General features: G+C 40.8%; 1 protein-coding gene across 1 annotated transcript in view; it reads right to left on the bottom strand.

Moving 5' to 3' along the window:
- Nucleotides 1-24844, bottom strand: part of TENM4 (teneurin transmembrane protein 4) — a 354979-nt gene that overhangs the window by 212414 nt on the left and 117721 nt on the right. The window contains exon 4 of the mRNA XM_075143906.1: nucleotides 3962-4214. Coding sequence (XP_075000007.1) covers nucleotides 3962-4214 — 253 coding nt within the window. The remainder of the gene's footprint in view (nucleotides 1-3961; nucleotides 4215-24844) is intronic.

The raw sequence follows: 24844 nt of genomic DNA, 5'->3' as shown, positions 1-24844 counted from the left end.
GCACTTGTTTAGCTCAACTCACTGCTTTTGGAGGCCTCTGGGCTGCTTTGACAGAACAGATCCACTCCTTGATCTGAATGAAAGTAAAGTGATCCTATTCATAGCTTTGGAGTAAAGTAGATCGACATGCATGAGCTGTGTGCCATAGCACTTGAGACATCAGTCCATCCTTGCATCCCCTGGGAATGCAGGAAATGTTGGATGTTGAATTCAATGCAAAAAGAAGCAACGTATGTGCATGCACTGAGCATTTAATGGGTAAGAGGCAAGGCATCTAGCAACACACCAATCAATAAAAGTTCATCAGTAGTTAAAATCCACGTCAAATTGGTTCCATGAATTTCAGTTGTGGATTGTCATTAAAACAGAAGAGGGGAGGGTTATATAACCTTATGCTGTATGTCTTTGTAACAGAGAGGTCGCTGGGTCACCGAGGTGACTAACGCACGACTGCCCTCCTCCCTGAAGGCTGGACAGAGTCTGCTCCCTTGGAGATTACCTGTGAACAGCTGCCTAGTTACAAACCACTCTCCCTTCTCGTTATGAGTTGTGGTGGCAGACTCCGACCTTACATGATTACCGCATGAAATTTCCTGGGAATGGAAGTCTCCCGAAAGCTGTTGGTTTGTCAACTAAATGTCCATCTAGTCGGCATTTATTTGCTCCTGCAAGGTCAAATGTAAAGGAACAGGCCACAGAAGAAGGAATAGTGAGGAATAAATATGGGGGGAACTGACTTACCTGTCAGGAGTGACTGCTGAGCAAAGATCTTCTCATCACAACCTTGATAATATATTGCTTTTAAAGCAACAAAAAAGGGAGCAGACAGGAAAAGAAAGAGGAAGAAGGAGAAACAGAGAAAAGGGAGTAAAGGGAAACTAATGAAAAGAAGGGAGAGAAGAGGAGGGGCTCTTCCTCTTGCAACATACAAAGTTCTCAGATATAGGATATGCTTATTGTGTCAGTTGTATACTTGTGCTACACATCTCTGCTTGCCTTTGCATTACAGTATGGAAATTTCCAGGCAGTGACAAACCATCCTAAATTCCCAGTTCTGAATACTGCCTGGAGTCCACGGCAGTCAAAACCAAGCCTCTTCAAACTCTGGGGTGCTTAAAATCTATAAATGTAGGCATGTTTCACAGCCTGTGACAATCCCTGTTTAAAAGACGTAGCTTTTTCTTCATGTTTTCTCTCTCTATTGACTAATAGGGGATTTAAAAAAATGGATATTCAACAGAAATACAATTCCATTTTTGACATGAGATTACTATAATCTCCTATTGCTATACTTCAAAGGCCTTAATTCTTGGATTAATGTCTCTTGGCCAGGATTTATTTTTTTACATATTGGACATTTTATTCTGTAGGTGGAGGTCTTTTTTTGGTTCCAAAAATCTTTGCAGTGCGGAAGGTCGACTTCATGGAAGAGGTGGAATTGGGCATCCAAGTTTGCTAAACAGCTCTGAAGCCTGGTCTTTTATGTCTACAGAACTCCCACCGAAGGAAATGGAAGACCTCTGCATGTCGGAAGAGCAGACTATCAGAGTAGAGATTTGTCACGGATTTACTGATCATCTATGCAGCACAGCCTCTTTGCATTATGACACCATTATAACACATTTTATTTTCTTAATGTTGTTTAGTGAAGGAACAAAAGCCTGTCAGTCGTGCTCTGTAAATGTGCTCATTTACTGTTTAGCATAAAATTGCACATTCTTTTCCAATATGTTTGTGGTCTGAAGGGACACTGGGCAAAATTACACCATTCCAACCAGTGTGTCAAAAGCCACAACATCAGTCTCGAAATGACCTGTTTTCTATCTAATTAATAAAATGGTTAAACAGAGGATCAATTACAAATGTGATTTGTAATGCAAGTGAAATCAAATGATGCAGAAGGATCTCCTCATGCAGGTAGACCTCCAACATCCAGTCTGGTTAACAGCAATAATATGTCCAACCCAACTTGCAGAAAGAACAGTCTGCTTCAGATTTTGAAAAATTTTCATAGAATCATAGAATCATTAAGGTTGGAAAAGACCTCTAAGATCATCGAGTCCAACCATCAACCCAACACCACCATGCCCACTAAATGACGTCCACAATGATTTTGTGGAGGAGAATGAGGACAGTCTTTAAGAATGTACTCATTTACAATTTAACAGGAGCAGTCCAGGACTAGCCAGATAATTGTTCTGTCTATGAACTCCTGCATTTATTAAGATGTGGTAGGGTTGTCTCTGCATCTCCCTCTCTGATTGCCAACAGAATTGGACAAATGGGGGCAGGATGTTTTCAGCACAGACTTTTTATCTCTGACATTCCTCCATTGATCCAGAAGCGAGGACATTCCTTCTCAGTTGTAAGGTGGTGGGTTCTGTGAAACTCCAGTCAGATGTGAGGATGTCTTGGCACTATTAAAACAGTATATTCTCTTCTCCAAAGAATTCACAACCTGGTTTAGAAAAAGGCACAGGGCTCCCTCCAGAATTATAGAACGTTATTCACAAAAGGGCTGCAGGAGTGGGGCTATGTATTTTTTAGTGTAATTTTTTTTTTCCCAAAAAAAGAAATAACACATAAAAGTCACTGCTTGGGTATATATGCTCAAGAATTAGGAACACAATATAATTACTGAAACTGCTGCCAAATCACACTTGCAGTACTTGCTTGTAATTTTGTTTAATCTTTTGGATCCAGCTTCTTAGTTGGGTCTTTTTAATCAAGCAGTCGCAGATAAATTAATTATCCTTAAATGCCATAAAATGTTAGACTGAGGTCTGGTTTGGAAGTTTCAGAGGGCCAGCAGACATAGCTCATTCTCAAACAGATCGACAGATGCCGTTCATTTTTAAAAACTATTTTCTTAGCGGAAGCTGGCAAAACTGGGTACATTTTGTCCCAGGATAGACACAGCTACCACTGATCTCAATGAGATTCCCACAGGCAGCGACATGACAAATTTGGCCCCTGGCTCAATTTTCAGTTAGTATATATTTTTTCCTGTCTAAAATCTTTCTTGTTCGTTTGAGAAGGTAAGACAAATGAGGGAAAAAGGCAGCTAAGTGCACAATGTTAGGCCTGGAAGACTTCTCTTCAGACTGAAAAAGACACCATGTATGGGGGCTAATGACTCCAGCATCTCCAGTGGTTTCTCAGTAGCAAAGGAAATGGTGAAACAAAACCTCTGGAGAACGCAAAAACTGAGTTTCAAGTGGGACAGCAAGAAGTAGATGCACTCACCATCAGATGGGAGGACTGAGGCTGAGGGAGTTTGACAACCCTTTTCCAGAACCTACATAGAACCTAAACAAAGCTACGAACTATAACAACTCAATGCACCTTTATCACACCCTTCGTGTGTTGCATAGGTAGAAAAGAATTTAAGAGCTAAATGGAAACATCATTAATTGACTGATGCCCTGCTATCCAGTGTTTCATGCTTGCTGCAGCGACGTTGGAGGATAGTAAAATGCAGCAGCTGACCTCTCCTCCTTAGGTAAAACATGATCAACCTTTCCTGAATGATGTACTAAAAAAGTATCTGCTTGACGAGGCACAGCTAGAAGGCTAAATGTTTTCAATATATTGACTGATTTCAGTTTCTTAAATAGGATATTGATTTATCCTACCACATAGGAAGAAAAGATATTAAAGTAAAATAAAAGAAAGAAAACCAAGAACATTTTAATCTATGATCCTGATTCCAATTTTAATGAGGAAAATAACCTTATGAGCAGCTCTTAAAGACAATATTTTTAGTTTATGAAAGAAGAGCAATTTCCTCTTCTCCTAGTCCAAATAAAAAGACAGAAGGAATAATAAATACAGCTCAAAATACATAAGCCAAACAGCAGTTCACAAACTGAACAGCTAGCTATACAGATGCGTGTATTTTCCATAACATCCTTAGCACACACAGTCAGAACATTGTAAAGTACTAAAGAAAATGACTTACCTAGTCTCCAGTGGGATGTTACTGTTAAGTAACCAGTTGTCCTGAGCATGGGCTGGCTCTTGAGTGCTGGCTGGTTGTTCTCCGGAAAGAGAGTGGTCCGTAGGAGCTGGGCTGGGGTTGCTGCGTGGAGTGAAGTTCCCTCTGTTTAGGGAATTGATGGAGGCCGCGTGATGTTGATTTGGGGTGTGAGCATGTGATATTGGAGGTGGTGGAGTTCTAAGTCTTGAATGATTTTGAAGATTTGGAGGATGATCTAAAACATAAGTAAAATATTTTTAAGGTTCATGATTTGAGTTGTTCCATACTGCACTCACTTATGTGCAGGCACTTCTAAAAGGTATGAAGCCTGGGATGCCGCATATCCTAAATCAAACTCGAAAGGGTAACATAGCCTTGTTCCATACGCTCTAATGACACATGCATTGATCTCCCAGCCGGCTAGAAAAACAGTTTGGTTTCATGCACAGAAGTTATGAAAGCTTAAAGCCCTGCAAAAAGGCTGTCCTGACAGCCAAGTTAACTCCGATGAACAACTGCAGGTTGCAAACTGCAATCTATCTGTGACACTGATTTGTGATAAAGCATGAAAAACACAATGAGCCTGGATAGATAACACTTTAGGGCAATTTTACGATGGATCTACAGCTCCCTGTGAACTTTGTTTTGCCTGTTTTTCCAAAGAACTCTCAATAGTTAAGTCAACAAGAAGACTAAGAATACATTTAATCATAGACTGAGTTTAGGGAAAGCCATAAAACTGTGTCAGGGTTATACAATTTAACAAAATCCAATAGTTTGTATTGTTAGAGATGTACTCAAACTGAGTAAAAAATGCATGTGGCATAAAAACTGAGGTGTCAGGAAAATGAAACACATATGGTGAAGAAAGATGTAAAGATCAGTGATATGGCTACTTTGAGTAGAACTCAAAGTGTTTCTTAGCCAAAAGTCTGAGGGAAGTAGATTGAAGAAGGCAAACATTTAGGAAAGACCAACCTAGCACTGATTATATTAGTATTTTTAGCTTTTTAATTAACTATCAAGGATTTTTTTTACATATTTTCTGGAAATGAAGAAAAACTAGAGTATTTGATGGAACTGCAGGGAGACTGACAGTTCAGCATGCTGGATATGGGACACAGGAAACTAATTCCTCTCTGATTTTAGTAGCTTGTAAGTCATTAATACACAACACTTATCTGATGCCTTATCTGAAAAAAAAAGTATATTGTATCAATCTAATACTTACCAGACAGACTTCTATATCATGAAAAACTAACACTCATTTACTCTCTAATTAGAGAGCTCAGAACTGAATGAACTGTACATCGTCCTAAATTACGATGAATGGTATAAAAATTACCATGACATTTAATGACACTTTTGAAATCTGGATCAGGACTTGGATTCAGAGAGGAACAGGGAAAGCATTTACAATATTTCTGTAGCCTCTTGGATATTTAGACACTTAAGATAAAATATAAAGATGTGTGAGAAACATCCCATCCCTTCCCTCCTCACCCTGTATTGACTCACACTAATATACCATTAACTATGGCTGATTATACCAAAACCTTAGGGTGGTTGAGGTGATCTAGTAAAAAAAAAGAAGGTGTTAATTACAAAGGTGCCATCATTCTGTTTGAATGTGTATCTGCCTCTGGCTTTGTTAGGTCAGACATGGGACCAGGGGTAGATATTCCATGGGGAGAACTCAGTGCTTTCAGGGTCCCAATCCATTTTACCTTATACTCTGAGAAAGGTCAGAGGAACAGTTTTAAAAGTGCTGTTCTCTCTACTGTATATCAGTACAATAGAGAACAACAAGCTCAGAAAAAGAGGTCCATATTGGTCATCTACATTTGGACAGATAGATTCTTCCCAGGAATCTAACGGAGTATTCAGAAGTCTGACTTAGCAAAGCTCTCATACTGGACTCTGACCTACCGCTAGCTAACCCTGACAAATTCTGTACATCAGCCAGCAAACTAAAGAGAAGGACAGAGCAACGGCCTTGACTGTATGGATAAAGAACATCAGAACCAAACGAGGTCTAACCTCAGCTCTGCAGCACCATGTGAATCAAGGCATCCAACTGTCCTTGGACTGGATATTATTGGGGACAACAAACTGAAGCCCTGACCATGGAGGTAATAAAAACAACAGTGGAAAAATCCTACTGCTGGCTTAATTAAATTAGTGACTCGTTTCCCACTCAACAGACAGCAGCCATGATTGCTTGGCTAAGCACCTTTTGCTGAGAGGCAGAAGGAAGACGGGAAGATAGGCACAGAATGCACCAAAAACTGCAGTCTTGGGAACATGTCTGCTTGTAGACAAAGGAAGATAGGAACAGTTTATTAATTCCAGGCTAAGGGAGATGAACGTAAATGGAGGATTTCCAGTTTCTAGGGCTGTCAATCTATCACCGTTCACAAGAACTTAATTCATCCCAGAGAAAATGACTTCTCTAATCAGGAGCAACGTACCAAAGGTTTCCAAGACCAGTTATTTGAGTTTTCATTACAACTGATGCCTGAGATGAATACTCTGCGGAAAGGGAAGCAAATGGGTGAAACCTGGAATATGCAATAGGTGTTTTGTGAAGTTCTTCTGCTATTGGTTGACTTTCCCTACTGGAGACACCATTTTCAGACTGTGAGTCAGAGCCTGTTTCCAAAGATCTGTTATGTAAATTCCAATTTACACCCTATTATTGCAGACACATTGCAGATGCTATTATGGATAATGCTTTCAAATCAAGTAAAAATGTGTCATTTTCATTCTCTATTTGCATACCCTCTGTGATTTCTTTGCTAAGTAAAGACAGTATATCTATCTTACTCTGGTCTATGTGTTTTTTTCACAGGATTTTATAGCTTGTATTTCTTTTTCTGACATTTAGGTAGCTTTTCCTCACAGAATATTTTTAATTTTATTCATATACAAATTCTGAACACTTATGTCATGATGTCATGTCTGAGCATTACCGAATTTAATATACCTTGACTAGGATTAGCAACTACTTCCCTTGCCTTACCATCTTTTTTTTTTCTTCTTCTTCTCAAGTTAAGGAACATTAGAAAAAAGGTGTAGATGAAAGCACAAGCTATGAAATCTTCTGAGTGAAAATTACTGCAGCTGTGCAGGATTTTCTTCATGCAACAAAATTATTGAGGTTCTTACCCTCTGCAGTCACCAAAGATCCTATGGGATTTGCAAAGGATAAGGGAATCCCACAAAGCGAATTCTTTCTTGATTTTCTAAAATTGCAATTGTCCCCGTATTTGAACATGCTCTTTTGAACTTGTTCCGCAATGTTTGAGTGGTATAAAGTGTGTGGTTATATTTCCCCACAGGGAGGAGAACCTTAATGCTGGCTGCAGTGGCTCTCTTGCATCATGTATGTGTGTGTATCTTATACAATGGGAAGATGCTCTGATTATCCTGCTATGTATTATATATAAACACTGTATATTTATAGCTGCTTAGGCAGCACTGAATTTTTGCAGATCCCACCACATGGGTGGGATACAGGGGAAGTCAGACACAGCTTTCTACATCTAACAGCAGGCCTCTGTTGGGACAACAGCACCACAGGAATTCAGAAGACTTCATAGAGGAGCAGGACATCGTGGCCTCTGCACAAGTTGTACTAGGTTCTCCAAGACCTTTCTTAAGCAACTATAAGACAGCTAACTGTGACTATTTGGAAGTTATCTTGGCTTACTCAAAAAGAGGTAATTTCCAAAATTTTCCTCCTTGGTTTCCAAAAAGACATGGAGTTTATCATTCCCTTTCTACTTGCTGTTGGCATGAAAAACCTGACACACACTATACAGAAGGACCAGCTAAGCTAACAAAGTACTGAGGAATAAAACAAACACCTTGTAAAACAACACCCCTCCCCCCAAATTTCTAATAGTCTCCAGAGTTGAGCAACACAGCCTATGGGATGATTTTTGCCTTGAAGGGACAGTAAAAGAGATCTGTCAATAGCAAAGGAGTCCTCACAGCCTTAGATGCCAGGTGACAATGAAAGAGGGTCCTGATGATTAAGTTCAACGTTTCTATAAGATAGGCCAGCACCGTGGAAGTCAAAATAGCTCAGAACTTAATGAACACCCCTGTAAGCCTCGTTTTCTCTAATGGGTCTCCAAAGTGTGTCAAACATGAAATATGTCAGTATTCAAATGTAATGAAACATTGGTAATCTGATTGCAAAAACCACCAATAGAAATCAAGTCGCCTTTGTGTTGCTTTTTTTTGTTTGTTTTTTAACATTAAAATGTCATTGACTAATAGTGGCTTGGTAACCACAGATAAAGCAGAGCTGACAGATAACTCAGTTAATGAAGCTTGTACTTGGCACATATTAGAGAGCCTTGACAGAATCCTGTGAATGAAGAATTGAATAAATGTGAACCATAAAAAGATTACCAATGAGGAGCTAATATAACAAAATCTGAATAAAAGTTCTGAACCCCGCATTCCTTTTCTTTCCCTTAGTCTTTAATGAGTAGTACTGTTTTGAAATTAGTCTATGTAACAATTACACTTTCTGATTCATTAGGTTTTGGGATTGTGTTCAGGGCAAATGTGCTAACCTCAGAATGAAAAATACATTCTCATCTTTTTTCCCCAGCTCCTCCTGTTCCTCCACACATTTGTCATTCGTATGCCTGCTCATATTCAGACAGCCTGATGCCTGACTGGTGTCTGGGTTAGGTACAGGAAATATTTCTCTTTACTCATTGTATATAGTGCCAGGTGGAATGAATCACTCATTGCTCCCTTGAACTTAAACTCCACAGTAGCTGTGATGACTAACTTGGTAGTGTGACTTTGGGCAACCGTGCTTATACCCACACACAGAGAAACACCCCCCCCGCCCCGCTGCAGAGGAAACAATCTTTTTTAAAATAATGAACTCTACATTCAACCGACAGAGCAGCTAAGAGCCTTGCTTTGGCTCCAGAACCATGTTTCAATCTGCTGCAGATGTACGCTCACAGCACTCACACCACCAGCCAGCTGAAATTACCTTCATAGGCTCCCTGTCCCTTTGGGTGCCACTGGGTATGGAAGCTGGGGTGCCTTCACTCATTCATCTAATGAGCCACCTAAGGTCAGGTGAACTTTGAAAGACTGAATTGGGTCTTCCCCAGAACCCTTGCAGGGGGCACAAAGAGTTTGTTGTTAAAAGTGAGACAGCTTGCCAGAAACAGGCTCCTTATCAGATACATCGCAAGCCAATGACAGCATCTGTAAAATGAAAGGCAAGCAGAATATTTAACCCCCAAGTTGGCAGATAATGGAAAAATATGAGGAGAAAAATCAGAATGGGAGATGCTGTCTGCTCAGAGGGTACCTTGGTGGCTTCTGGTGACTGCAGGATCAACCGCAGACCAAGCTCTTCTCCCGTTTGCATAGAAACCAGCTGCATGTGCAACATCTAGACTGAGCTGAAGCAATGTGCAAAGGTGGCACCTCTGTTGTACTGAGCAGGTCCATCTGAGGGCTCTTACTGATATTCAGCAATGTAGAGGAGAATTTCCTCTTCCAAGGAATGTCCTACAACAGGTTCTGTCTACATGGGACAGTCAGGTAGTCTAATGAGGAAGCCACCCCACAGGATGGTGAAAGAGATGGAGTGAAACAGGTCACTCAGTATTCAGATGATTTATCTGTGCAGAGGTGTCTGTTTTCCCTCACTAACACTTAAAAACTGGAATTAGTGGTACAATCTGAGTGACTGAATCTCTCCTTAAGAAGCATATCCACTGAATTTGACTTAAGACTAGCTTCTCGTACCATCAAGAGGAGCGTTTGTACCATGCTGTGAAATACATGTTTTTCTGTAGCAACATCTTGTGCTGCTGGTTTTCAAAATGCTAAGCCACAAAATGACACTGAATCATAAAAGAAAACAGAGAACTGATGTATAATCTCCATTAAGTAACAAAACAACAATAGGAAAGCTACCTTGATGTTTTTTCTCTATTTTATTTTAAGTAACAGCATAATAGGGAGCTGCTGTTCCATCAAGGACTCTCACCAGAGAAAAGTGTAGTCCTCACCATGCAGTTAAAACCAGCAGTGTGTATGTCCTGGTTCTAGAGTGTATTTTGGTTCAGAGTCTTCTCGAAGTTGAGCTCTTTGAATCCCAATCTTTACAGCCTTGTATCTCACTACTACTTTATCATGCTAGGTGCATAGACATGCAACCGACCGTGTCATATGGATGATTAAGAAAAACCTAAGAAAAACCTTCCTGTGCACACCTGTATTGTAAATTTGGTGCAGTCTTTTGTCCAGAAAAGTTGTACAATCATTGGAAACTATTTAATAGAAGAAAAATATACCAAGAAAAGTTGCAGAACATAAAAAACGTAGTGAATTTTCATGACAACACTACCTACAGTGTCCCTGTGAATGTCTCCAGCCACCATCCATAGCTATTTTAGACATTGTTGGTAAGCTACACATACCAGGACACTCCATAACTATTAAAATCTAAACTTGACCTCCAGCAGTGTACAATGTGTAAAAAATGCAATCATTCTTCATCTTGCAAACAGACTGTAACCAGTACCAAGTGGAAATGGAGGACCTAGAAACCACACAGCAGATAAAATGGCACCTTGTTATTGATTGGCAAGTTGAGGCTTTATAAACTATGAGGACTTCATTCTGAAACATACTTAAGTAACTTCATCTGTTTAGATGAATGACATAAAAAATCAGGCCCACCAAGATGGCATATGTGCACATGTAAAACTAGTTGAAGCTCCTCTCTAGCTGCACAGATTAACACTTCATTGGTTTTACTGTTTATAGGAAGCAACAAGTGCACCAAATCAAGTCCAAACAAGCCATCTCCTCTGTATTTTTCTCATCAAATGTGTACATGACATGCAAACTTTCCTCTCAAGTGCCAAAGTGCCTTTGCAAAAGCAAAATATTGACTTTTGGGTTTGAAATCAATTTTTTGTTTGATGCTAGGCTGTCAAGCTTTGGCTGTACGTAGTCAACAAGAGCTCTGGGTGGTTGTTTTTTCATCAGTATGCAACTGATTGAATTGAACGCCCTACAAGTAATGCTTTTAAAAAGGTCCATGTGACTGTCAAAGGATGATATGCAGACCTTTAACCTATGGTGTTCATTAACTTAAAAGGGAATCACAGACTAATAAAATCAAAACAGAGGATTACTATTTAGACTCTGACAGTTTATGAAGAATCATTGCCTTAAACACAGAGGAAAGTGGAAAAAAACCCCAGAACATCTGGCAGACTGTAAATGAGTTACTTAAATTTAAATAACGTATTTAAGTTCTTAAATAAGTTACTGGAAACATGGGAAAGTAGCCTCTACAGTGCCCAACTAAGCAAATTTTCTTGCAGCCCTGGAGACCCTGGATTTTCTGCTGGGCTTACTGAAAAGGAACACCTTTAACTACCCTGATACTATACACTGGTGGCAGTGGCAGCCTTTGGAGGCTCAAGCTGTTGAACTGCTGGCCCTTCTGGTCTAGGCATATAAACAAACAAACAAACATATATTTCTATATATAACAAAGCATCATTATAGCTCCTTCCCTCTCGGAAATGCCCCAAACATAAAACCTGACTGTGAGCCTCGCCACTCTGGCGAAATGCTGCAATCACCCACATTGTGCCCTCAGCCCTCAGGTCTGGGTTCTCATGTCTGGAAACCCGTAATTACAACTCTCTTCATTTTCAGGAGGATGCTCAGATCACTTTGCTGCGCCATTTTGACAGCACTGACGGCTTCCATGAGCTCCCTTCCAGCTAAGTGACTGAGGATAACCCACCTCCACTGCATCTTAATGGGGGACAACACCCTAATATGAGGCAAGAAAATCCATTGGCTTGAGCAAAGGATGGCGTATCCGTGCTCTGATTTTGAGTTGCTACAAATCACACTCATCGAATGTTTTAAACACGTGTGCCTAAAACTGTAACCTACCTCCTGAAGAACTGGGAGCCTGCAGCTCTCTCTTTTCTATGTAACAGATGTAGGAAGCCAGTACTTCCGAAAATGTGTGCCTTTTTTTAAGTCTCAAAATTGTATTCAGTTCCCCATGTTTTATAAATTGCAGTGTATGCTATATAAACCCTAAAACTCATCTGCAGTCAGCTAGGATATCCCAGCGGCTGGGGATTAGACAATGTCTATGCCACTTGGATGATTACCCCTCACAAGCCTCCTTTCAGTGGTGTCCAACTTGCACAGGCTCAGCACAAGCAGCTGGGTGCCATCTCTCATGCAAAAAAGGCCTGGAGAAATGGAAATAACTCTCAGATTTGCTGCTCCCACCACTACGCATTGAAGAAACACGACTTGTATTACATCTAAGGTTATCCTTCTTGAAAGAAATGTCGCGCATTTCTCTGATGCCTGCAGTTTATTGACTTGAGGCACTGAGGAACTCTTTTGTACAGAGAGAGTTTAACTGGTTTCCTTGCGTACACTGTCTCCTGTGTCTGTTGTGTGGTTCTTTCATGCAGTAACATATGGAGACAAATATATAAACAAACAGAAAACCACACAGTTCAGCCTTGTCCAAACCAGACATGATTAGCTGGTACAGTTACACTGGCAAATTTCTGAATTGTTTGTGTAAAGCTGTTCCCCAAACTAAAGTACATCTGCAAAAGGTGCCTTTGGCTGCTGTAATAGCAAATAAACTCAGGATTTTGCCAGCACAGCTCTGTCAAATATTGTTGGCTTTTTTTTTTTCATAGACCTATATTGGAAAAGCTTTGAAATATAGACCTGATCTTTGCCTGTTTCTCCCTAAAAATAAAATGAACAAACAGCCTCTATTTTGCTTACGCCCTTCAAAAATCTTATCTAAACTGCAGCACTGTTGTGACTTAGCTGTACACAAACAAACAGGACTGACAGATCCCCAGCTCCATCAGCAAAGCTGACTATTTATAGTAGCGGAGGAAATAGTCTGTTTTATATAATTTTTACAATGTTGTTAGCAGTGACGATCCAGATACCGTCCTTTTGCAAATATGAAGTGATACAACTTCCATGCAGTTCGACTGCATGACAGGACCAGGTATGCACTCTTAGCAGTCACGGTGAAAGATTAATATGCTGCAAAAACATTTTAAAAATTTACTGTATTCAATGTTAACTTGCAAGCTTTGGGTCTGGATTCCGATCGCTGAGGGGCACGTAATTCCCAGAGCCACCAGGGAGTCACACAGCACAGACATCTGAGGGAGGGTTTTGTCCCTTTCTTTTTTGTTTGTACATGTCCCAGGCTTGTGAATGAATCAGTCTCTGGAAACGCACAATTCCATTATTTCACAGCAAAGCGCTTATGGAATGTGACATGATGTGGTGTAGCACAATGCCAACAAGCACTAATGATTTTGATTATTTACTCTAAAGAAAGAAATAGGGAAATTTCATGTTGGCAGCAACTGAAATAAACTATTTCAAGTCTTTGCTGGCAAATGCAGATTTTTTCATGACTTTGGATTGACTTCTGTACATGCTGCCACCCAGGTGCCACCAAACAGAGACACTGCACAGTACAGAACTAATTCGCCAGTTTTTCCTTTGTTACCCTCTCCTTACCCCCATCCCACTTTTAATTTTTTTTTTTTTTGCTGCCTTTAAAGTTTTAACAAAGCCATTTCTGTTAAATACCTCCAAAGCCCAACATGAACTGGTGACAATTCTATCTGACAGCTGTGACTGACATGATGTCTGTCACAGTGATTAATACCTACATCCCCCGCCCCAATCACTGCGTATACAAAAGCTGACTGATTTCCTTTGGTGAAAACCATGGGTGCAGTTAAGTGTAAAATCTCTCTGCACAGGTGGAAAACCTTATTCCCTTTGGCACAGGAATCTGATTTGTGAGAGCTGGGCTCCATGACCTTTCCCTTCAGGTTCTATTTGACATTCTCGGAAGCACAATGGCAGAAGGCTGCACTCCAAATAATTCTGAAACAGACATAAAACTTTTATATTTTTATTAACACTTGAAGAGGCCACTAAAAGAAAATCAAAACTATGAATCTGTCAAGACACCCCTCAGCAATGCTGCACTTTGTTCACAAAAGTACCATGACGGAAAGGCAATGTAGTTTACCCGGTGTGGATGTTTGTCTGTCTATTCATAACGCCTCCACCCCTAAATATCTCAGTACTAATTAGTACAGTTCCTCTGGCAACAGACTTCTGACAAGAAATATTCATGATGAGTCTTATTTACCGTTAGTCTCATTTATCGCCTTTTTTTTTTTTGCTTCTATGTTTTTTTATATAAATCTCTAGCATGTAACAAATATCAACAAAACTATAAATACATATACACCTAAATATTAATAGAACATAAGGACATTTCTACATGCGCTGATGTTAATTTTTTACCCTATTATTCTGAATGTACCTTTGTATATCTCTTTGCCTTGTTACAGATAGACAGATGTGTACAAATGTATACAGTGCTATAGAGACAGAAAAAACATGTTATAGTTAAAAGATGTTGATCTTTTCTTAATTCCTGCTCTTAACTTTTTTGCTCCCCTACCAGGAGGTATTGCCTTTACTGGCATCATACATTAAAGTGATGCTTGCTGCCTATCAACTTTCATCTTGGAAAATGGGCTAATTTAAAATGAATAAAAAGGTTTCTGGTAGAACAAAAAGACTGCTCTAGCTTTTCTGCAAAAAATTGCAAAAAAATTCTATCAGAATTATTCTTTATTATCCTAGTGCTTATTGTGGTTTTCTTCAGTACAGGAGAAACTTGAGAAAAAACACTGAACCAGGCTATACAGCAGTTATTGTCAAGTGCACAAGATGATACAAAGAAGTTTGAAAGAGGCGTATCTATTTCTGTAAGTCATACTTCGTAGACACAAGTCTACAAATTGCTCTTGTGTGAAACTGCCACTGGATCACTGAAAGCTCTAAGCATGCCAATAGGGAGATTTTCAGATGCACAAACAGAAGTTAGGTACCATCTCCCATTTACGCCCGTGGCCCTGTGCCACTCAGTGACATCTGTGACCTTGAAAAATTCACCACGAAAATTTTAAGATCAAGTCCTGATTTACTGACATTAGTGCAGACCCCTGAAGCCAGGTACTTAGCTTGTTTAATAATGTACTTTGGAAATACATAGTCCTAGCACTAACTGAAGTCCAATATTAGCTGAAGATTCCCTTAGCATGTGGCTGTTCAAAAGAGTGACAATCCACTCAGATAACACCTTGGCATGAAGCATGCGACTTTAAAGCTCAGTCAGATTATCATGAAAGATGAATTTTCTAAGGTTCTTTTCATTACTTTCTGTAAGTGCTCTTGACATTCTCTGAAGCAGTTTAGAAGAGCTTCCTAGGAAAAATGTCAAAATAAAGTAATAATTTTCTTATAATATTGTTCAACAAAATGTGAGCACGGCATGATTTAGAAATAAAGATCAGCAACTTATGAAAACGGTGCACATATACACACACCTATATATTTTCAAGGGCCTCAGTGTGATCAAAACAATAAACAGTAATTTCATACGTGCATTGTCAAAGAACTAGAACAACTGGTCAGTGTAGAAAAGGGATTTTATACGACCTTCAGGTATCCTGACAATATACATTTCAACGATATATGAAAATTCTGTTTCAAACATTGGTAGTTATTTACTGAGCAAAACAATTTATACTGGCTTCATACTGGAAGCATTTGCTCTAAAATTTATACCCCTTCTAACTCTTTTTAAACAGAACAAATCAAGTTCAGTATGGAGTCATATCAAAATACTGCCTTGCTTTTTTAGGGACAATCTTGTTAAAACTAGTTTTACTATCTGCCACAGGCACTAACTGGCACAACTCTGTGAGAGTGACAAAATTTTTTGGTTTAATTAAAAAGATGATCATAAAGATGTATTTTATTATCTGTAACTCAAGAACCACGTGTGATAAAGGGGTTTTTTTTTGTTCCCTTCATAGTCTCAGAGCCTCCCCTACCCCCTAGCTGAATGATGTATGGTCTGGAACGGACCCATCATAAACCACAGGCTGTAAATTAAACAGTGGGATGAATAACTGGCTGGAGGGTTTTAGGAATGCTAACATAACACATGTTATTCAGCCTACTGTGAGGGAACTTTTTTCAAAAAATACATTTCTGAAGTAGAAGTACAATTACTTAATAACATGATTTAAATGAATAATGACTGGATATTTTTAGCTATAAGGCTTCAATTTCACAGAATATGTTATGCATAGAACTTTGGATTACTTACTTTTATCCTAAAGGTTCCTAAAGCACTTCACATATTTACCAAATTGATATCCACATTACAGGAAAGTATCATTTAACTCATCACTGGAAGACCATCATGCCTGCCAAAGAACAAGACAGCTGCTGCCTGAAGGATGAAGCCCTGCCTCCGCTGAGGAAAACTGCAAAACTCTGAAAGACTTTAGTAAGGTTGGAATTTTACAACTCATCTTCTGCAAAAAAAAAAGCCTTAATACTTGAGGGGAACTTTAATAGCGGAAACCAGGCAGGACTTTCTTTATTCTTCAGTCCCAGTGATCAAACCATGACAGGGACAGATCTGTGTTTGCCGTTATGAATCCAGCAGCCTACCTCCCTGTCAGTGTAACCATTTGGAAAGAAATGTGCAGAAACTCCCACAGAGATACACTGCCCTTGATCTGCAGAAAAACTCCTGTATTGTCAATACTCGCCTTGATCCGCAAGGTAACTCTTGATGTCAGCGGCAGTTTTGTGCACAGTGTGGGCAGTGTATGGCTCCTGAGGAAAGTTTTAGAAGCTGGGGATGCATTGAGATTAATCAGCATTTGATGCCTCACTGGAGAAAAACAAATGAGCAGGGTTTGTGGATACAGTCAGTGAGGAACATTTAACTGCAGCAAGAAAAAAAACCATCACACTGAAAAATTACAAATGAAGAGAAGAGCAAGAAGAGCAAAGAGAAGAAGAGCAAGAGTGAGGCAGGGGAAGGTTAACCTTGAAGAAAGGATCATTGACAGAAGGACCAGACTGACTTCATCTCTTCCACAGTTCTTCTTCTGAACTATCAATTTTCTTCTGGGCCATCCCTGATCTTCCCCCATCAGCCAAACCTGAACTCCCCAAGCCCTGCCAAACTGTCCTTAAAGCCATATCTTATGAGCCATATAAACCAGGGGGGTTGGAAGCAGATGCTCAAATTTCTCTGCACCTCTCTCCTACCCAATCCAGTCTGTTATCTTCTGGAAGATTCATAGGCAAAGCACCAGATCACTCCCTTAAGTGAACCCACAGACCCAACTCTGATGGGATCTTCTGGGCCAAGAGATGGCCTGACCTCATAGAAAAACTCTGGGAAGCAGGGAATTTACACTCTCCATTTCTTTAAATTCATGGTAGTAAAGCTGCCAGTTACAAACCCCAAAAGCTTCTGTGTAATTGCACAGTGTCTAGGGAGGAGTAAAGTGATACTCTCCCTATTTGGGACATGATGCTTTTAAAATAATCTATCTGGTATATACTGAGCCAGAAACATAAATAATATTTTTTATTGCATAGCAACTTTCACCCTAGATTCTCCAAGTAATTTACAGCATTAATTAGTTAAGAGCATCTGATAACAGGACTCCATATTAAGATGATTATGACTATAATTAAAGGTAATGAAATGATGAAAGGACCTGTGCTCAATTTGTACATTAAAATAGGGAACTCTGAAGTAACAAAAACAAAGTCGAGTGCAAAGATTTGTGACTAAGTACACATGAACTTATGGATTTCACTTCTCTAGGCCAATCCTGCCTCAAGCTAGGAATATGTGTGTGTGAGATCTGAAAGATTCGGTAAAAGCTTTGCTGTGGCACAGAGATTAAGACTGGGAGAGGAGCAAAAAACTGAGACCAGTAAGGCTCGCAGGGTTCTGTGGTAGCAATTAAAATTGGATGACTGAGCTCAAATGTTTCAGGCTTTCAAAAGGAAATGGTTTGGATGGCAGTAACAGGAATTCCTCAAGATTTGTTGTCCATTTTGCTTCCACTCTTGATGGACACATATTGCATGCATTCAGGATCACTATCTTTTGGACAGATATATTTGCTAAGACCAAGGATGCACCTTGAATAAGCTTTTATTCCCATGTGCGAGGCACGATGGGCAGTGTGGACCAGCAGTTGCATAGTCCCTCTGTAACTGTCGAATCCAAATACAACATGGTGCTGCTGTGGCAGGGTAGGAAGGGTGGCTAAGAGACAGCTTTCTACAAAGGTCAACAGTCCTTCAAATGGAGTGAGGAGAGAAGGCACAGAACTACAGAGAATACCTGACCAAGATTATGGCTGGAACCCAGCTTTCTGGAGGTATTTTTTTCATGACTCTTGGAAAGAAGTTATTTCCAAACAGCAGCAGTAATAATGAGTGGCTTTCTGATGGCTGCTTGGTAGCGTGCATATTTTGGCTGACCTGCAGGCTGCTGACAAAAAGAATGGGCATCAGTGTAATTCTCCTTGTCCTTTCTTCCACCGATTTCTACAAAACTTGTAGGAATTTGTTGTCTTTGAGACCTCTGCTCCCCTATCAAGCAGCTGAAACTGGCCAACAGCTTAAAAAAACACGCGCAGGATGTCAGGCAGACAGGCAATACAATTATTTAGGCCTTATTTTCTTAGGAAATACAATTGAAAATGAAGGTGATTGCATTGGGAGGACAAATACAGATTGTTAGATGAATTATGAAACATTCTTTAACAAACCTGCCAAAATTATTGCTTTTCTTTAGTCACTACATACGTAGACAGCGTATAGTCTTCTTTAGGTAAAGTGCTGCCTCCACCTTGAAGAGTTCAAGATTTTATGGGGAGAAGAAGAAAGTGGTGACAATCATCCTTCTGTCTTGGAGGAAGCTCCATTTTTTTTAGGAATCAGTATAAAAGCTCCAGTGAAGTGACACATCACCTAAATGTCCTTCAGTGCAAAAAGAACCTTCTTTTTCTTCCTCCCTCTAAAGGACTTAGGATCTCCATGAGATCATCCACAGAAGACAGCACACAGCTTATGATGAGGGACTTCTCCAGGCAAATGGCCTCCTCATAATGATGAAAGGTGTCAAAATTGTGGATGAAACACTGGGAGTCATCAAAACTGCATGGAGGGGATCTATTCTCTGTATGCACACTACAGTCACCAAAGTTTGTAGTAACTCTAAACTTCCCTCTGCAGACCAGTGGGAATCAATGGATTCTGAGAATTTACATTAATTAATGTAATTAATTCAGAATTGAAGGCTGGCAGATTAATAACAGTTGTATCCAAGTAAATCAAGAAACTTTAATTCATCCTCTCCAGAAGCTGTCTCTGGCTGTCTCTACAGGCATCCTTCATTAGAGACCACTATCTCTAGCAAATCAAGCAAGGATCCATGCACAAGTATCAATAGTATTCAATATTTCTTAGCTGACTTGGAGTTCCTGATAAATATTCTGCTGACTGCAAAAGGGTTTCTACCTACAAAGCATGCCAAATGAACAGGTATGGAAGCAGACGGAAACCTCTGGTTGACGTGGAACAGCATTGTGGCTCAAACAGCTTGTCTGCAGATGAAGGCAACTTAGCCGTTGGAGCTGTCCGGAAACTCAGTGTCTGTCACAATGAAGAGAACAGAGTGGTTTTCTGAGGGAAAATTAGCAAAGGCTCCAGTGATCTGAACAGCCTTTCACAAGCCTTCATATGCTGTAAGTTTCTGACACAGAAACACACAGCGCTCTAAGCTGTAGTGTGCAAGTGTACAGTCTGTCCTATCTGTCTGATGCCAAATATACTCACCTGGGCAAAAGAGATTGCTACCAACGGGGTCAGTGCTGCGACAGCTGGCATAGTAGTGTTTGATGGTGGGTGTGATGCTAGTACCTACCGCTCAGACCTCAGTACCAGAGGCAATTGGTTTTAAGTTCTGAGCCAGGGTCAGAGTTATGCCAACGTGATTCCTCACAGCTCTAGCAAAACACAGCTTGAGCCATGGGGACCTTTCATTAGCAGCAGGAAGGAGAATTGTGCCTCTTTATATGGAAAAATCCCAGGGGGGGCACTTCCCTTTTTTTTCTTGTAGCTGTGAAAGGCTACTCTGTCCATGTACATACCATGTTCTTATGCTTTTCCCTAAGCATTTGATTCTAGGCATTTCTGAAGACCTGCACAGATATTACTTGTGATACAATTTACAGAGGCAATACTCAAGGCTGGACAAGTTAAACTAAGACTGGAAAGAGGACTCCAGGAAGATGTAAAGGGGGAGGAAAAGGAAGTGGGTGGAGTATTCCAAAACTGCCAGGCATCCAGGGTAAAGTATTGTGGACTAATATGAGTACATAAAATCATCAGACAAAATCTGTGCAACTTGTGTTAAGATATTATTGGTCAAACATCTACTTCTACATTAACATCCAGAAAAGATGCAGCTTAGGAGCACTCCAAAAAGAATTGTGGGTTGTTTTTTTTTCATTTCAGATGCTGATGTATGCTATGACTACTCCCACTAGCTCAAGTTTATGAAACAAATAACCTGACTGGTGGAGAAACTGGAACACATGGAGTAGTCATGTTCTCATCTTTTGGCTACTACTATTTCCTTTTTCTAATTTATGTTACTAAAGTTGTCAAGAAAAGTCTGGTCTCTTGGCAAATCAGAATGCATGCAAAGGAGCAATGAACAACATATACAGCACACAAATCTTTGTACCTAGCCTCCCAGGGACTAGAAGCAAGTTCAGCTTTAGATAGAATATCCCCAAAGATTTACACCTATAAAATATATGTAATAAACTCAGTAAAAACATCAAGTGTGAAGCAAGCACTTCATCAAAGGCTTATTTTGGTTTTCAACAAATAAGAAAATTAAAATTCCTGCTGCCCACATGAGTCTGTGTGTCTGGATCTTTCTTGATAGATAAAATTATTCATGGCATATTAGAGCCTGTCAGTATGTTTAACCAGAAAAAAAAGACTTATCATTCCTAGAGGAGATCTAAACAACTTCATTATAAAAGCTGTGAGGGAGTCACAATACATTAGGAAGAACAAATACAGTCTGCAGTGGTTTTTCAGTTCTTTCTACACCATTGACTTACCAGAGAAAAGTACTACTAATTACACCTACTTGCATTGATTATTCTTTTTCTTCAGGATGGATTACCTTGTCCTCCCCTGAATCTAATGATTTAAATTAGAATGAAACTGCAATCTGATGGAGGTTAGAAGTTACCCTTGAAAGAAAGACATCAAACATGACATTAAAAAAAATCCTCTCTCCCTATTAACTGCCCTTCCAAAACAGGCCGAGTAAGTTTCAAGTGATGTGATTTAGCAAATATTACAGTGACATAATATACCACACATTGCAGGAAATGCCAGATACATTTCTCGTGGCTAGATAAGGTTCAGCGATCCAGATCTGGATCAGATATGATCCTGTTTACACCAATGTAAACCCAAAATAAACTCCACTGAAGCCAAGGTATTAGTTAGATCAGAATCTAGTTCACTAAATTGTAAATGATTACATTCTTAGGCATACTCTTCTTATCTGTCTCCTCCTTTTCCCCTTAACAGACTCTCCAGTTTTGCTGCCCGGACCACGAGGATCATCTAAATGAAACTCATATGCTATGGGTCATAGAATATCTCCCAATCATTCCTACATCAATCCCAGTCATTTGCAGTTGTGGTAGAAAAGATCAAACATTTCTGCTGATTTTTTGTTTGTTTTTCATTTGTATTATCCCTGTGAGAACTCAGTAATTAAGAGACAATTGCCATGGTAACATATTACACCCAAACCTGATCATAATTAAATCAGTGGCAAAATTTCTATCAGGTTCTTCTTAACAGCCAACCTCTGCCTCTACTCATACAAGATTTTATCTTACTCGCCAGTCTGGGACTTTTGTCTGACCTGGGTCAAGCTGAGAGATGGATCTTAAAGAAAATTTCCTGACTATTAGTCAGATTACCTGCTTCATCATTTACAGGCTATTATAGCAATTACAACTCTCTTTTTTGTTTTCCATCCCCCTCCTCTCCATACCCCCTCTCTAGGTGTTCACAGACCATTCTGTGCCACCCTTGCCATTTTGTAATCAATGGAAAAATACTTTTTAATTCCTGGCTCTATATTCTTTGCACAGACAGTTACAGTGCATACTTTCCCATGTAATGGCTATTGTTAATCCGTTAAAATTTGAAAACTTTACAACTTCTCATTCAGTTATAATGCAGGTGCACATGCAATCAAAAGTCCCATGAAAAACAAGGACGCTACAACGAATAGTCCAATACGGATTTAAAGCAACTGATTCAATGGGTCCTCATATTGTAACCTGACACAAAACAGGGAGTGTCAGAGGTGTTGACAGCATACTGAAGGATTTGGCGGGGTGGGGGAAAGACACTACAAAAGCTTATCTGGATATTGCATAAACATATATAAAATGAGAAGAAAAAGATCTGATAGTCAATACATAGCACAGGAATCAATATATGCCAAGGAAATATATATCCCCCTGAGCTGGAAGACAAGGACGACGAGCAGGATAAACCCCCCATAATTCAAGAGGATGAAGTTCATGACCTGCTATGCCACCTGGACGTTCACAAGTCTATGGGGCCGGATGGGATCCACCCGAGGGTACTGAGGGAGCTGGCGGAGGAGCTTGCCGAGCCGCTCTCCATCATTTACCAGCAGTCCTGGTTAACTGGGGAAGTCCCGGACGACTGGAGGCTTGCCAATGTGACGCCGATCTATACGAAGGGCCGCAAGGAGGATTCGGGGAACTACAGACCGGTCAGCCTGACCTCGGTGCCGGGGAAGATCATGGAGCGGTTCGTTTTGAGGGTGCTCACGAGCCATGTCCGGGACAACCAGGGGATCAGGCCCAGCCAGCACGGGTTCATGGAAGGCAGGTCCTGCTTGACCAACCTGATCTCCTTCTATGACCAGGTGACCCACCTAGTGGATGAGGGAAAGGCTGTGGATGTGGTCTACCTGGACTTCAGTAAAGCCTTTGACACTGTCTCCCACAGCATTCTCCTAGAGAAGCTGGCGGCTCACAGCCTAGACAGGTGCACTCTTCGCTGGGTGAAAAACTGGCTGGACGGCCGAGCCCAGAGAGTTGTGGTCAACGGAGTTAAATCCAGTTGGCGGCCGGTCACGAGCGGTGTTCCCCAGGGCTCAGTACTGGGGCCGGTCCTGTTCAATATCTTCATCAATGATCTGGATGAGGGGATCGAGTGCTCCCTCAGTAAGTTTGCAGACGACACCAAGTTGGGCGGGAGTGTTGATCTGCTCGAGGGCAGGAAGGCTCTGCAGAGGGACCTGGACAGGCTGGATCAATGGGCCCAGGCCAACTGTATGAGGTTCAACAAGGCCAAGTGCCGGGTCCTGCACTTCGACCACAACAACCCCAGGCAACGCTACAGGCTTGGGGAAGAGTGGCTGGAAAGCTGCCCAGAGGAAAAGGACCTGGGGGTGCTGGTTGACAGCCAGCTGAACATGAGTTGGCAGTGTGCTCAGGTGGCCAAGAAGGCCAACGGCATCCTGGCCTGTATTAGGAATAGTGTGGCCAGCAGGAGCAGGGAGGTGATCGTGCCCCTGTACTCGGCACTGGTGAGACCGCACCTCGAATCCTGTGTTCAGTTTTGGGCCCCTCACTACAAGAAGGACATGGAGGTGCTGGAGCGTGTCCAGAGAAGGGCAACGAAGCTGGTGAAGGGCCTGGAGCACAAGACTGATGAGGAGGGGCTGAGGGAACTGGGGTTGTTTAGTCTGGAGAAGAGGAGGCTGAGGGGAGACCTCATCGCGCTCTACAACTACCTGAAAGGAGGTTGTAGTGAGGTGGGTGTTGGTCTCTTCTGCCAAGTAACAAGCGATAGGACAAGAGGAAATGGCCTCAAGTTGCCCCAAGGGAGGTTTAGATTGGACATTAGGAGAAATTTCTTTCCTGAAAGAGTGGTCAGGCCTTGGAATAGGCTGCCCAGGGAAGTGGTGGAGTCACCATCCCTGGAAGTATTTAAAAGACGTGTAGATGAGGTCCTTAGGGACATGGTTTAGTGGACATGGTGTGTTGGGTTGACGGTTGGACACGACGATCTTAGAGGTCTTTTCCAACCTGTATGATTCTATGATTCTATGATTCTATGAAACAAACGACTGCAACTCTAAGATGCCAAAGTGTGCTGAATCCTACATATAGTTAGGCATGAGCGTATGTTAATCTCAGGTTGGTGTGGAGCTAATGTCATTGCCTGGATAAACACAGATTCAAGCACTTTTTTTCCAATGTTATCACAGAATCATAGAATGTGTTTTTAGATTTGTTCTTATTTCTCTTTATCCTATTCTGCTAAATTGGCAATAAATTAAATTAATTTCCCCAAGTTGAGTCTGTTTTGCCTGTGATGGTAATTGTCAAATGATATCCCTGCCTTCTCTTGACCCATGAGTTTTTCATTGTACTTTCTCCCGCTGTCCTGTTGAGGAGGGGGAGTGATAGAGCGGCTTGGTGGGCACCTGACAGTCAGCCAAGGTCAGGCCACCACACCATCAAACCCACGTCTGTCCAATTTAGTGACAAGGATGTTGTGTAGGACCATGTCAAAGGCCTTACAGAAGTCAAGATAGATGACATCAGTTGCTCTTCCCTTATCCACCAACGCAGTCACTCCATCGTAGAAAGCCACTAGGTTGGTCAGGCATGATTTGTCCTTTGTGAAGCCATGCTGGCTGTCTCTAATCACCTCCCTGTCATCCATATGCCTTAACATAGCTTCCAGGAGAATCTGTTCCATGATCTT

This window comes from Calonectris borealis, chromosome 1 (genome assembly GCF_964195595.1).
Source record: "Calonectris borealis chromosome 1, bCalBor7.hap1.2, whole genome shotgun sequence".
Taxonomy (NCBI): domain Eukaryota; kingdom Metazoa; phylum Chordata; class Aves; order Procellariiformes; family Procellariidae; genus Calonectris; species Calonectris borealis.
Note: the sequence above shows the minus strand (reverse complement) of the source record. Positions and strands in the feature narration are given on the sequence as shown.